The 15,474-nt window shown below is 44.6% G+C and overlaps 1 protein-coding gene across 1 annotated transcript; it reads right to left on the bottom strand.

Moving 5' to 3' along the window:
- Positions 1-261: 261 nt before the first annotated feature.
- On the bottom strand, positions 262-11,159 carry LOC139160277 (thaicobrin-like). Its single transcript, XM_070737981.1, has 4 exons — positions 11,111-11,159; positions 7,607-7,701; positions 2,821-2,916; positions 262-935 (listed from the first exon to the last, which is right to left on the bottom strand). Exons 2-4 carry the CDS (start codon positions 7,677-7,679, stop codon positions 463-465), a joined length of 642 nt encoding a protein of 213 aa, XP_070594082.1. The 5' UTR covers positions 7,680-7,701; positions 11,111-11,159; the 3' UTR covers positions 262-462.
- Positions 11,160-15,474: the final 4,315 nt, after the last annotated feature.

Raw genomic sequence — 15,474 nt, 5'->3', positions numbered from 1 at the left:
CTTCTGGGCAGGTTTGGAAAACTCTGAGTTGATGATGATTTTTAAGTGAGCGATTGCTCACTGCTCAGCTTAGAGGGAACTATGCACGGGACTCTGGGACATGACTCAAGTGACTTTTTTTTGATAATGTGACTATGGGAATGCTGCAACAGTCATAACTGTGAAACGTGGTCATAAGTTATATTTTTCAGTGCTGTTGTAACTTCCAACAGTCGCTAAACAGAATTTATTAATAATAGAATAGAATTCTTTATTGGTCAAGAATGATTGGACACACAAGGAATTTGTCTTGGTGTGCATGCTCTCAGTGTACATAAAAGAAAAAGATACATTTGTCAAGAATCATGTGGTACAACACTTAATGATTGTCATAGGGGTCAAAAAAAGCAATTAAATGCTTGAACAGGCACCTCAAAGGTTGTGTAGAGAGAAGTCCCAGTACAGATCCAGAATTGTAACTCCTTAAAGAATTGTGAGGGAAACACCTCCCCCTAAATAGAAAAAGGGTACAACTTCCTCCCCATTGAAACTGGCCTTCACGGTAGTGACCTCCCCAGTCAGGTTAAAAGTCACTTCCCCCGCATTGTAATCCAAAACGACAATAATCTTTCCAGAGCTTTTCTGAGGCTCCACTCGCCGAAGCCACCAGAGGCCCCTTTGCCAAATCCGTTCTTCGGGGACAAGTCTGAGATAACCTTTTCTCCTCACAGATTTCCCAGCCAACCCGACAACCCATTCCCTTTGCGTCCCATACTTCACTTCAAAGAAATGTTTCCCTGATCGGAACCCAGGAGACCCCAACACACAGGGGCTGCTATTGAATCTCTCTGGATTGTCTGGCACAACTTGGGGGGCTCCCACATTTTCCACAGTCTTCTTGTCTGATGACACAACCAGTGATTTAAATGCTGTGTTTGAGTCAAACTTCACGTCAGCTGCAAGAAGAAAGATAGAACGTCAGAATTAAAATGAATTTATAATTTGGTTATATCTTACATATACATATACATACACATACATACATACATATGAGGAAGCTGGGCTTTGCTTTGATATCATTTTATATTGCATCTCTTGCTGAATTCTGTGTTTTTTTTATATATGACCTTTGTCCTACATATCTGCTGTACTCTTAGCATTCTTAAAGTGCTGAGAGCCGGGCAAAAGGATCTTTCCGTTTTCACACCTCTGTTTCCTCTGTGCCCGGGTGGGGTGCAGCTCCTGCTTGAACGCGTAACCACGAAATGTACTCAGGAAGGAGCCACCTGCTCTCAAGGCACATAGCTCCATGCAGGAACCCACAATCTAACCGCAAGTGCCTCTTTGCTGTACATTCTGTACATTCTGTATCTCCTACATTGTATAACCTCTTTTTACTTTCTGTATAAGGAAACGTTGACAACTAGTATCTGATTGGCTGATACTGTGTGTTTTTTGTACTCCTTTGGAAATGTATAAAGAGCCCTGAAAAGCAATCCACGTTGTTCAGACATTGCTTTTATATCTTCTGAACCTGATGCATGCACCAAATAAACCTGTATCCTGTATCCTGTATCCTCCTGTGGTCTCTGGTCCCTTATTGGCATCAAACATCTGTGTTTCTGCAACACATACATACATACATACATACATACATACATACATACATACATATATTAGGCCGAGAGGCAAATAAGGAGCTGTGATGTTCCTTCAATATACACCAGGGTGATTCGACACAAAAATATGTAACCCTTCCCTGGTGCAGAGCTGAAGGGATTGAATACTGTAGCCTAGAGGATAATTCTCTGCCTTACAAGGCAAAGGTTGCAGGTTCAAGTCCCAGTTGGTATGGCTAGCTGATGAGGCCAAAATAAGGCCGAAATAGATCTATCCTAGTCTCCCTTAATTTTCAAATTCAGCAAAAAAACATGTGATATATATATATATATATGGCGACGTTTCGACAAGGTCTCACTCGTCATCTTCAGGTTGGTGTTTCTGTCCTTGTTCTCAGGCGAAAACTGCGAGACCTGAGCTGCCTTCCTTCTATAAATACTGGTGGCTGGGTGTGGTTTGATGGCTCAGCAATTGCCTGCTGTGTAGAAACTTCCTGGTGAGTCAGTGGGGTAACATCTGGGGTCGTTGATGTAGCTGAGGTATGCTGATTAGTTAATGGTTGTAGATTAGGCGTGATATCCTGAGTAGTTGGAACTTGCAGGCTACTTGATTGTTTTGCAATGTGTGTTCTGAGTCTGGTTCCTATGGCTGGGATACGTTTGAGGGCTGGTTTCCAGATGTCTGGTAAGCAGGAGGTATCATCCCGTTTGTTCATATTTTGGGGGTGTTTTTCTATCTCAACGGCTTCCATGATTATTCTTTTGCTGTAGTGTTCTGTTTTGGAAATTAATTTGGTACTGTCAAAATCAATTTCATGTCCTGTAGTTTTGAAGTGTTGGAAAAGAGAGGAGGTTTTTTCTTTTTTCTTTAATGCAATAAAAAATTAAAGAAAAAAGAAAAAACCTATGAGCTTAGAAAACTTAGAACTATGCCGCCTTCGGCATGACCCAAGCATAGTTCATAAAATTATCTGCTACAGTATCCTACCTGTCAACGACTACTTCAGCTTCAACCACAACAATACACAAGCACACAAAAGATACAAACTCGATTGCAAGAAAACTTCATTGCAATGAGATTGTCTGGCATTATTGTTCACTTGACCCAACTATCTTGAAGAAAGACACCTACTTTTCTTCTCATCCAAGATGCTTTAAATTCCAGCAATGTTTACGATACCCTTTTCCCCTTCCTCCAATCTTATTTAAACCCATCACCTACCTTTGTTCCAATTCCCAGGAAGCGAAGCCAGAGCCCTTCCACCATTTTCTTGATCAGCAAAAAGGCACAGTGTAAACAGGAGCGTGCAACAGAGTCCTAAACATGGACAGAACACAAAGGCAGGAATAGGTGAAGCATTGTTTATACTGTCTTAGACATAAAACTGGGCATAATTTAGCACTTTCTGTCACATATATTGTACAGATAGTCTTCAATTTACCATGGATTCCAAAAAACCCCCTACTTACTACCTGGATTTGAGGTATGGTACCAATCAGAGGTGGATCCTCCTGGTTCAGACCAGTTCTATAGAACCGGTAGTAACTTGGTGGCCTAGATCACTGAATCTGGCAGCGACCCAGGCTTGTCATGCCCCTGAGCCAGTTCTCTCGGCAACGCCCTCATCTCTTTTTTTGTTTCTGTGCATGTACAGTGTTGTGGTTGGCTCTGGCCCAGCTCCTGCCCCAGGGAATGGGGAGGTGGATGCAGGGGAAAATTTAACATGTCACAGGCCTGTGTTATTGCCGACAGAATCAGTTCAGAGTTTAGTTTTCTCGGACGAAGAAAAAGGTGGGAGTGACTCGGGAGAGGAGGGTTTGGCACACAGCCCAGGCAGTCAATCTCCTTTATCATCCTTTGATTCAGATGATGACGTTTTGGACCTACGCAAGCGCAGAATTATGGGTAGAAGAGACCAAGTAAGAACATATTACAGGAAATAAGGGAGGCCACCTGTGTTTGGGTGGGGCTCCAGTAATTAGGGCTGCTGCTATAAATAGCAGCATTTGGGTTTGGCCATTATGGAAGAATATCTGATTGGAGTTCGTCAGGAATCTTGTGTTGCTGGACTTTGTTGCTTTTTCACGCTTTTGAAACCAAAGCAGAGCAACGTGTGTGTGTGTCTCACTTCGTTGGAAGAAGAAGGGGTGTGAAGTTTCTTCACAGCTGCTAGCTAAGTACTTAATGACTGCTTAAGGGAAATTGTACAGACTACCAGGTTGTTTTGGGAAGAGTGCTCTTTGCAATAGAAAAAGAGTGATTAGTTTATTTTGAATTTTGTGATAAAGAACATTGTTTTGAATTTTCAAAAGTGTGTGTGTCTGAAATTTGTACCCTTGAATTTTCGGGAGGCTCCTACCAGAGAGCCCGGCAGAACATACATAAGCTTTGTTTTCGTATTGCGCATGTGCACGGCGCATCCCTGAGTGAATTGGCAGTAAAGAAAACTGGAACTTACCTCTGGTACCAACATCTGGATCCATCCCTCCACCCCCAGCCCTGATCTACAATTCTGCCCATGGTCATATGAGTATATTTGGATGACATTTTGTAATGTCCCGTGGTCATGTGACCAGAGTTTATGGAATTTTAAACAAAAAACAGCATATACTTCCAGCTTCCAGCAAAAGATTCCCCTTCAAGAAACAATGGGTTTGCTTAGCAACTGTGGCATTTGCTTAACAAGCATGGTGTTCTTTTTACCACCACTATGTAAGCCTTGTGATTGCTACAAAAAAAGTAATATAGTAGGGTGTAGTCACTTGATGACCCATTTAATGACCATCATGACTTCCAACTGAAATTGTGGGTTCAATTATAGTCATAAGTCAAGAGTGGGGGTGTGGGGACAAGGGCTTGAACTTTCAACTGGGTGGAGAAACCCCTGGGATTTCAGATTTGGGTTTCTCCCGGATGTGCCAACATGGCTCTGCTAATAAATTGGAACTTTGAGGAATACTTTGCCTTGGATTCTGATTTAGTTTTCGATGCTATCTGGAACCCTGGCAGTGCCTACCAACCCTGACTTATTGTTCCCATTAATTCGTACGCCTTCCTTATCCTTATCCTTATTTTATTTATTTATTAGATTTGTATGCCGCCTCTCTCCGAAGACTTATGCCTGTTTATACTTGTATGTTTATATGTTTTGCTTATACTTATACAGTAATACCTTGTCTTACGAACTTAATTGGTTCCAGGAGGAGGTTCATAAGGTGAAAAGTTCGTAAGATTAAACAATGTTTCCCATAGAAATCAATGGAAAAGCAAATAATGTGTGCAAGCTCATTAGAAAAATCCAAAACATTAAGGCTTAAAAAAAAAGCGGGGGGCGGGAGACTAAGCTGAGGCAAATGGAGTGGGGGGAGGGACAGCGAGAGGTGGCAAGAGGTGGCAGTCCCAACGAAGCAAGGCGAAAAGAGCCTCTCTTGAGCTCCATGGGTCTTTCCCTCCCGTTTTTGCCCACCCCTTCCTGCTCATTTTCCCCACACCTTTCTCCTCTCGAGCTCCATGGGTCCCTCCCATTTGTGCCCACCCTGTCCTGCTCATTTTCCCCACACCTTTCTCCTCTTGAACTCCATGAGTCCCCCCCGTTTTTGCCCACCCCTTCCTGCTCATTTTCCCCACACCTTTCTCCTCTTGAGCTCCATGAGTCCCTCCCGTTTTTGCCCACCCCTTCCTGCTCATTTTCCCCACACCTTTCTCCTCTTGAGCTCCATGAGTCCCTCCCGTTTTTGCCCACCCCTTCCTGCTCATTTTCCCCACACCTTTCTCCTCTTGAACTCCATGAGTCCCCCCCGTTTTTGCCCACCCCTTCCTGCTCATTTTCCCCACACCTTTCTCCTCTTGAGCTCCATGAGTCCCTCCCGTTTTTGCCCTCCCTGTCCTGCTCATCTTCCCCACACCTTTCTCCTCTCGAGCTCCATGGGTCCCTCCCATTTGTGCCCACCCTGTCCTGCTCATTTTCCCCACACCTTTCTCCTCTTGAACTCCATGAGTCCCCCCCGTTTTTGCCCACCCCTTCCTGCTCATTTTCCCCACACCTTTCTCCTCTTGAGCTCCATGAGTCCCTCCCGTTTTTGCCCTCCCTGTCCTGCTCATCTTCCCCACACCTTTCTCCTCTTGAGCTCCATGGGTCCCTCCCGTTTTTGCCCACCCTGTCCTGCTTATTTCCCCCATACCTTTCTCCTCTCTTGAGCTCCATGGGTCCCTCCCATTTTTGCCCACCCCTTCCTGCTCATTTTCCCCACACCTTTCTCCTCTTGAACTCCACGAGTCCCTCCCGTTTTTGCCCACCCTGTCTTGCTTAATTTCCCCACACCTTTCTCCTCTTGAACTCCATGAGTCCCTCCCGTTTTTGCCCACCCTGTCCGGCTCATTTTCCCCACACCTTTCTCCTCTCGAGCTCCATGGGTCCCTCCCATTTTTACCCAACCTGTCCTGCTCATCTTCCCCACACCTTTCTCCTCCTGAGCTCCATGGGTCACTCCCGTTTTTTGCCCACCCCTTCCTGCTCATTTTCCCCACACCTTTCTCCTCTCGAGCTCCATGGGTCCCTCCCATTTGTGCCCACCCTGTCCTGCTCATTTTCCCCACACCTTTCTCCTCTTGAACTCCATGAGTCCCCCCCGTTTTTGCCCACCCCTTCCTGCTCATTTTCCCCACACCTTTCTCCTCTTGAGCTCCATGAGTCCCTCCCGTTTTTGCCCTCCCTGTCCTGCTCATCTTCCCCACACCTTTCTCCTCTCGAGCTCCATGGGTCCCTCCCATTTGTGCCCACCCTGTCCTGCTCATTTTCCCCACACCTTTCTCCTCTTGAACTCCATGAGTCCCCCCCGTTTTTGCCCACCCCTTCCTGCTCATTTTCCCCACACCTTTCTCCTCTTGAGCTCCATGAGTCCCTCCCGTTTTTGCCCTCCCTGTCCTGCTCATCTTCCCCACACCTTTCTCCTCTTGAGCTCCATGGGTCCCTCCCGTTTTTGCCCACCCTGTCCTGCTTATTTCCCCCATACCTTTCTCCTCTCTTGAGCTCCATGGGTCCCTCCCATTTTTGCCCACCCCTTCCTGCTCATTTTCCCCACACCTTTCTCCTCTTGAACTCCACGAGTCCCTCCCGTTTTTGCCCACCCTGTCTTGCTTAATTTCCCCACACCTTTCTCCTCTTGAACTCCATGAGTCCCTCCCGTTTTTGCCCACCCTGTCCGGCTCATTTTCCCCACACCTTTCTCCTCTCGAGCTCCATGGGTCCCTCCCATTTTTACCCAACCTGTCCTGCTCATCTTCCCCACACCTTTCTCCTCCTGAGCTCCATGGGTCACTCCCGTTTTTTGCCCACCCTCTCCTGCTCATTTTCCCACCTTTCTCCTCTCTTGAGCTCCATGAGTCTTTTCTTCCTGTTTTGTCCCCCCAACTCTGCCCGTTTTTGCGATCCTGGGATTCCCCTCCTCGCGTTTTTGCGGAAGTCAGGAGGTGGGGTTTCCCATGGAGGGGAGCCTTGGGAGATCCCAGGATCGCAAAAACTGGCGCTTGTCTTGGAATGAAAGTCTGGAGGCGGGGCATCCCAGCTGCGGTGGCAGGTTCGTAAGGTGAAAAAAGTTCGTAAGAAGAGGCAAAAAAATTCCAAACCCTGGGTTCGTATCTCGAAAAGTTCGTATGACGAGGGGTTCGTATCCCGAGGTACCACTGTACTTATTTCCTCATACATACTTGACAGAATAAATAAGTAAAATAAAATAAATTGTGATTCAGTGATGACCAAAGCAGAAAGAAATGTTTTGCAACATATGAAGGCATTATCTTTATATTTTTATCCAACTTTTAAAAAATATATAACTGAGGGCAGCAAACATACTTAACAGGAAAGGGGTGTTTGATCACACTGGGGAAAAATATGCACCATATGATAAAAGGGGGATACCTGAGTTGCCAAGATATTTTTGCACAAAAGAGAGCTGAAAGTTTTGAAAGAGCAAAACAAAATCATAATCAGGATATATTTTTTCTTTACCTGTGAGCTTTGACAGGACTTTCTGTGCTTGTAGGAAGTTCAGACTGAATTGGAAGCCAGCAGAAAGAGACATGACTATTACAAACTCTAGTTCCCTACAGAAGCAATAGAGAAAATGTATTTATTTATTCATTCATTCATTCATTCATTCATTCATTCATTATTTATTTAGTCCAATACACAATGAGGGGTTTAGTGGGTATATATACTGTATATCTATATACACATAGTAAAATACATGATGAAGGTTATAGAGGAGATACTCATAGAAAAATATATCTAAGAAATAATAGAAAAGAAGGTATAGGAATAGAACATATCAATGAAAGAATAGAAGAAGAAATATAGGAATAGAAGAAAGGTATAGGAGATATAGGAGAGCAATAGGACAGGGGACGGAAGGCACTCTAGTGCACTTGTACTCACCCCTTACTGACCTCTTAGGGATCTGGATAGGTCAACCGTAAGGGTAAAGTGTTGGGTGTTAGGGGATGACCCTACGGAGTCTGGTAATGAGTTCCATGCTTCGACAACTCGGTTACTGAAGTCATATTTTTTACAGTCAAGTTTGGAACAGTTAATATTAAGTTTAAATCTGTTGTGTACTCTTGTGTTGTTGTGGTTGAAGCTGAAGTAGTCGCCGACAGGTAGGACGTTGCAGCATATGATCTTGTGGGCAATACTTAGATCATGTTTAAGGCGTCTTAATTCTAAACTTTCTAGGCCCAAGATTGAAAGTCTAGTCTCGTAGGGTATTCTATTTCGAGTGGAGGATTAAATAGATTTAAAACTCAGTTCAAATGAAACCAGAACATGACATACAATGTCACCATTTTTTTATTCTGAAGATTTTCTCTAAGTGATCAGACACAGTTCATTCTCAGATTTGGCAGATGACCAGTAAGTAATATTTTGAAGACTTCCGTGAACTACATTAGGATTGAAATCCCAAACCGTCCTTCTGTTTTGCAATTGGTTGAGCAATCAAGCAACTGTTCAGGAAGATTGCAGCACAGGTTTTCACTTCTACACAACAGGTTCCAAAAGACTTTGTGCGTAACAGTTGAATGCAAGCTGTTTGCCAAATGCCCAAATTCTAAACACATGAACATAGAGGTGGTGTGACATAAGTCATGGATCCTAAGTCACTTTTTTTTAGCGCCAACATAACTTTAAACAAATGGTCGTAAGCTGAGGTCTACCTTTATTCAAATTTTCTCTTGAACAATTTTTCCTTAGGGAGATAAAATAAAACTATTCTGCAGGATTATGCCTGAAAATGATTTGGCATCTATGCCAGGGATCGGCAACCTTAAACACTCAGAGAGCCATTTGGACCCATTTTCCACAAAAAAGGAAACACCGGGAGCCACAAAACTCTCCCTGTGCCTGACTGTCTCCTGAGCAGCCACAAAACTTGTATATATAGTTGAATTAAAGATTATGTTTTATTCTGAAACTTTTATTTTCTTAGATTTATCCATGGTTAGATTTATCCATGGCCTACCGGGGTTGAAAAGCTCAATAAATTGCACGCCAGTGGATGTCGCACATTGGCAGTTGTGACACATATTTTGAGTGACAGGGAGCCTAAGGAGAGGGATGAAAGAGCCACATCAGCTCCAGAGCCGCAGGTTGCTGACCCCTAATTTACACACCAACAGCTGATGCTGAAGCAATTAGTCGCTGATGATCTCTACAAGGTTCACTTCACAAATAATCAACTGAGCCGATGGGCAAATGAATGATGCTCCAACCTTTTTCTTCAATATGTTTCTCTAGGAAAGTGGTTCTCAACCTGGGGGTCAGGACCCCTATGGGGGTGAATGGCCGTTTCACAGGGGTCACTAAAGACCATGGGGAAAAGATAAGTTTCTCATGGTTTCAGGAAGTAAAGCGTCTATTCTGGTGCCTTGGAACATATTTTTACAATCCCACCAATCAGGTGTTTACAATGGGGGGTGACCCTCTGTCCTTCCTGTCAATCAGCTTAAAGCTCTGTTGGGAGAATTGGCGTTGGACTTATATTTGGGGGTTGCCACAATATGAGGACCTGTATTAAGGGGTCTCGTGACATTAGAAAGGTTGAGAACCAGTGCTCTAGGAATTAGTCTTCAGAGAGGGGTGGCATACAAATCTAATAAATTATTATTAATATTTATTTATTTATTTGTTTGTTTGTTTGTTTGATTGATTTATACGCCGCCCTTCTCCGAGGACTCGGGGTGGCTTACAACCTATAAAGAAACAACATAGCATCCTAAACTACCTAATTAACAAGGTAAAAGGCAGAAATGCTCCCAGTTTACTTCAAAAAATTGAATTGTGATAAAATGCAGAGCTTTGTGTGTCAACAGCCGCAAAAAGCTATTATTGGAGTCCTTGGGAAATTGAAGAGTCTTTCCACATTCTATCACCAGTCGAAGCTATTATGGGATTCACAAGCAAAGGTAAGTAATCAGCATTTTTGGACGAAAGCTGCTTTGTAAGATCTGCCTGCCTGCCTGCCTGCCTCTCTATCTTTCTATCTATCTATCTCACACTGGAGAAACATCTTTCAGCTGTGGCGAGGGGGGCGTTTGCCCAGGTTCGCCTGGTGCACCAATTGCGGCCCTATTTGGACCGGGAGTCACTGCTCACGGTTACTCATGCCCTCGTCACCTTGAGGCTTGACTACTGTAACGCTCTCTACATGGGGCTACCTTTGAAAAATGTTCAGAAACTTCAGATCGTGCAGAATGCAGCTTCGAGAGTAATCATGGGCTTTCCGAAATATGCTCATGTTACTCCAACACTCCGCAGTCTGCATTGGTTGCCGATCAGTTTCCAGTCACAATTCAAAGTGTTGGTCATCACCTATAAAGCCCTTCATGGCACCGGAGCAGGTTATCTACGAGACTGCCTTCTGCCACACGAATCCCAGCGACCAGTTAGGTCCCATAGAGTGGATCTTCTCCGGGTCCCGTCAACTAAACAATGTCGTTTGGCGGGACCCAGAGGAAGAGCCTTCTCTGTGGTGGCTCTGACCCTCTGGAGTCAGCTCCCTCCAGAGATCAGAATTGCCCCCACCCTCCTTGCCTTTCATAAACTCCTCAAAACCCATCTCTGTCGTCAAGGGTGGGGGAACTAAAACATCTCCCCCTGCCTATGTAGGTTTTTTTGTGTATGATATGACTGTATGTATGTTTTTTATATATTGGGGTTGCTTGTTTTTTAGATTTTTAAAATTTATTATTGTTATTTTAGATTTTAACTATTAGATTTATCATTCTATATTGTTTTTATCATTGCTGTGAGCCGCCCCGAGTCTACGGAGAGGGGCGGCATACAAATCTAATAAAAAAAAAAAAAAAAATAATAATAATAATAATAATAATAATAATAATAATAATAATAATATCTGTCTGTCTGTCTGTCTGTCTGTCTGTCTGTCTGTCTGTCTGTCTGTCTGTCTGTTTATTGGATCTCCTTACGACTCCTTACGACTCTTACCTAAGGTCTTACCTTCTTTTTGATTATGAGTCCTGGAGACTGCGTCTTCTCTGGATCAAATGATGCCAGCCCTTTCACTGAAATCTCTTAAATACTCTCTCTACCAAGGTTTCCTGTTCCTCCTTTTTTCAAACCAAATCGTGCAGCCTGTTCTGCAGCATTTTTCAACTGGGCATGCTATGTAGGAGGAAGAGGGGACCAGCAGTTTGAGCAGAGGTCTTAGGTGATGCAATTCTAGGAGATGTTACATGCACAGGTCAGGTTTCATAATCTTGAACACAATTTAGCTGTTTAAGTATTTCACAGCACAAATTAGTCTTTAAAGGCCCGAGAACTCTGATCGTTTAATTCTTAAAGTTCTCTGGCCTTTAAAGACTAATACATTATTCTTTTTGCTTTAAGAGGCCCTAAAGATCTTACTTGTTTTTATCTTAAATGACTTGAAGGTAGTTTATTCAGTCTAGTATCTAATAATAGTATTTTTGTGTATTCCACATTTGTACGTTGGTTATCTGGATGACTTGAGAAGACAAAATATTAAGATTTAAGATACTTCATCTGTGTTGACTGGTATCTATCTATCTATCTATCTATCTATCTATCTATCTATCTATCTATCTATCTATCATTCCATTGAATGGCGTTGAAATCTCACACCCAATGAGTTCCACGCTTCAACAACTCTATTACTAAAGTCGTATTTTTTACAGTCAAGTTTGGAGCGGTTAATATTGAGCTTGAATCTGTTATGTGCTCTTGTGTTGTTGTGGATGAAGCTGACGTCGTTGACAGGCAGGACGTTGCAGCATATAATCTTGTGGGGCAATACTTAGATCATGTAAAAGGTGTCTTAGTTCTAAGCTTTCTAGGCCCAGGATTGTAAGTCTAGTTTCGTAGGGTATTCTGTTACGGGAGGAGGAATGCAGGGCTCTTCTGGTGAAGTATCTCTGGACATTTTCGATTGCTACCAGTAAAGATGAGGATGGCGCACCGGTAGAGAAACCTGCGCTGTGCGCGCAGCTTCTATCGTCCTGAGTGTGTGTGCATGCTTCCCAGCATGTTTTGGCTTCTGCGTATGCGCAGGATGTAAAATGTTGTAAGGGGACAGGGGTGTGTGTGAGATTTCGGTGATTTTTTGCTTCTGCACATGCACAGAAGCAAAAAACCCACTAAAATTTCACACAAAGCATGCATTCCTATAAAGCACATGTGCACGCATGCTGGAAACCAAACCATCAGATGACCTCTCAGGATGCATATGCACACTGGCCACCTGCTTTTCCAATTGCTGGCTGCATGTGCATGTGAAGAACAGCTGCCTGGTACACAGCTGTCTGCCTGTCCCCTCGCAAGATTTTGCTTCCTGTGCATGTGTGGAAACCGAAATACGCTAGGACATGCACTTTCAGGACATGCACTTTCAGGACAATAGAATCTGCGTGCAACAGGACAGCCAATGTTGGATTTGGTCCAAAATTCAAATTGTGGCTTAAGTAGGAAATATTGGGAGATCTTGAGCCAAAAACACCCACTTTCCTCAGAGGGATAAGTTGAGAATAAATAGGGATGATGCACATATGCCTGCAACCCTTTCTCCCAGAATTATTATTATTATTATTATTATTATTATTATTATTATTATTATTATTATTATTATTACAGTATTACCTCATCTTACGAACCTAATTGGTTCCCAGGGGAGGTTCGTAAGATGCAAAGTTCGTAAGACAAAACATTGTTTCCGTTAGGAAACAATGTAAAATCAATTAATCCGTGCAATGGAAAAAAAAACCTGCAAAAAAAATGTCGCCACCCGGCTGTCACCTTTTAAAACAGCCAGGAGGGGGGAGGCTTCCCAGCGTCCTCCTGAACCCGAACGCCAAACCCGAACTTCTGGGTTCGGCGTTCGGGAGGCCGCTGAGAAGCCCCGCCGCCCGGCTGTCACCCTTTAAAACAGCCGGGGGGGGGGCTTCTCGGTGGCCTCCCAAACGCCAAACCCAGAAGTTCGGGTTTGGCGTTCAGGTTCAGGAGGACGCTGAGAAACCCCCCGGCTGTTTCAAAAAGCGACAGCCTGGCGGCGGGGCTTGTCGTCGTCGTCGGGTTCTTAAGAAGGAAAAAGTTCGCAAGAAGAGTCAAAAATTTTCTGAACCCTGGGTTCGTATCTCGGGTTGTTCGTAAGACGAGGGGATCGTATCATGAGGTACCACTGTATTATTATTATTATTATTATTATTATTATTATTATTATTATTATTATTATTATTAAGATTTGTATGCCGTCCCTCTTCGGACACTTGGAGCAGCTAACAATAATACATAGTACAAATCTAATGGTTAAAAAAGGACAGTTTAAAACTCTTATTATAAAAACAGTCATGCATCCCAAACAAACCATACGTAAAATGAAATGGCCTGGGGGCATCAATTTCCCCATGCCTGATGGCAGAGATGGGTTTTTACAAGTTTGCGAAAGGCAAGGAGGGTGGGGACCGTTCTGATCTCCGGAGGGAGTTGGTTCCAGAGGGTCGGAGCCACTACAAAGAAGGCTCTTCCCCTGGGCTCCGCCAGACGACATTGTTTCGTCAACGGGACCCAGAGAAGGCCAACTCTGTGGGACCTAATCAGTCGCTGGGATTCGTGCGGCAGAAGGCGGTCCCGGAGATATTCTGGTCCGATGCCATGAACAGCTTTATAGGTCATAACCAACATTTTGAATTTTGACCAGAAACTGATCAGCAGCCAATGCAAAATGCAGAGTGTTGGTGTGACATGGGCATACTTGGGGAAGCCCATGATTGCTCTCGCAGCTGCATTCTGCACGATCTGAAGAATAGTGAAGGGACTTCATTAGAGAATGATAATTATATGGTTTCTGTTGTATCCTGGAATGGCTACCTTGTAACGCTGTAAATAGTTTGTTCCTCTTTTCCAGCGCTGTCTGAGCCCAAGCAGGAAGTCGCTCCTGATTGGCTCAGACGCGGCCGGCTCTAGCTTTGGCGGGAACCGCAAAGTATAAAAGAAGCGGTTTCTCCCGGCAGAGCCAGTCGGTACTCGCTGAATTGTCACTTTACCTTGCTGAGCTGTCACTTGTTCTCTGAGCTGAATAAAAGTACCGATTGCTCAAAAACCTGTCTCTGGGTCTACTTCACTGGCGACGAACGAACGGAAGAAACTTCGCGTGCAACATGGACAAAATCCAGATCGGCCAGGCTCCAGAACTCTTCGATTCCGAGAAAATGACATGGGACGAGTACATGGCCACCTTCGAGATATTCCTCGAGGCGGCGGGAATGCAGGACGCCGGAGCCGATCGCAGACGGGCTATTTTTCTCAACTACTGCGGCGCAGAGATCCGTAGACTCGCCCAAACTCTCACCGAACCAGAACAAGCAAGAGCCACAGCGTGGGACGTCCTTCAACAGAAACTAGCGAGCCATTTCAAACCAACCAGACCAGCCATGGTTTACCGGCATCAATTTCACATGATGGCTCAGAGAGAAACCGAGTCGATCAGCCAATTCACAACGCGGCTGCGAACGGTAATTGCTCAATGCAAGTTTCAAGACCCGGAAGCTCGCCTCACCGACGCCTTGGTTTTCGGCATGAAGAGCAACTCAGTGAGAAATAAACTCCTCACCGAAGAAGAGCCGACTCTACAAACCGTGATTAAATTAGCGCAAACCGCGGAAGCAGCCGACGCAGCGGCAAGAGAATTAAAAGAGCACGGAAGGCGAGAAATCATTGCCAAAATCGACGCCGAGTCTCCCAGCGCCATGGGAACAGACGACCGCAACCAGCCAACTAGCAACGGGGACAACTGCCTCCTCCTGCAAGACCAGCCGAGACACCCTAGAGCTACTCACCCAGCCCCCTGCGCGGGCTGCCGGGGAAATCACCAGCGCCATCGATGCCCTTTCCGAGACGCTACTTGCCACCGTTGCAACCGGAGAGGCCACATCGCCATCGCATGCAGGGCAACGGCACCAGAAGAAACGTTTGCCACACAACAATACCAGCGACCTCAAAACCACCCCCCCCAATCGCGAGAAAGGAGACCGTTCCGCAACTCGGGTCAAAGGAACTACTCCACCGCTAACCGAGACTACAATAGAGGTAACTCTCAATTTTCCGTGAATAACACGGCAACCAAAAAGGGGGCTAAAATTGTTATCTCATTGTTACTAAATAACCAGCCTTGCTCAATGGAGCTGGATACGGGCTCGAGATATACCATCATGCCCTGGGAAAAATTTAAGCTATATATGCCTAATGTGTCTAAGGCTGACCTAATTCAAACCTCGTTGGTGATCAGAGACTTCCAAGGGGGGGTAATCTCGGTCCTGGGAACAGCAAATGTACCTATTGCATTTAAGAAT

This window comes from Erythrolamprus reginae, chromosome 2, assembly GCF_031021105.1.
Source record: "Erythrolamprus reginae isolate rEryReg1 chromosome 2, rEryReg1.hap1, whole genome shotgun sequence".
Taxonomy (NCBI): Eukaryota; Metazoa; Chordata; class Lepidosauria; order Squamata; family Dipsadidae; genus Erythrolamprus; species Erythrolamprus reginae.
The sequence above is the reverse complement of the archived record's forward strand: the minus strand, read 5'-3'. Positions and strand labels throughout refer to the sequence as shown.

What these genes read in the sequence shown, in the direction of transcription:
- LOC139160277 (XM_070737981.1), bottom strand. Translation starts at nt 7,679, where the DNA reads ATGTCTCTTTCTGCTGGCTTCCAATTCAGTCTGAACTTCCTACAAGCA. An exon ending in AGTCCTGTCAAAGCTCACAG is followed by an intron (nt 2,917 to 7,606) that starts GTAAAGAAAAAA and finishes GTCCATGTTTAG; the next exon opens with GACTCTGTTGCACGCTCCTG. An exon ending in TCCTGGGAATTGGAACAAAG is followed by an intron (nt 936 to 2,820) that starts GTAGGTGATGGG and finishes TTCTTCTTGCAG; the next exon opens with CTGACGTGAAGTTTGACTCA.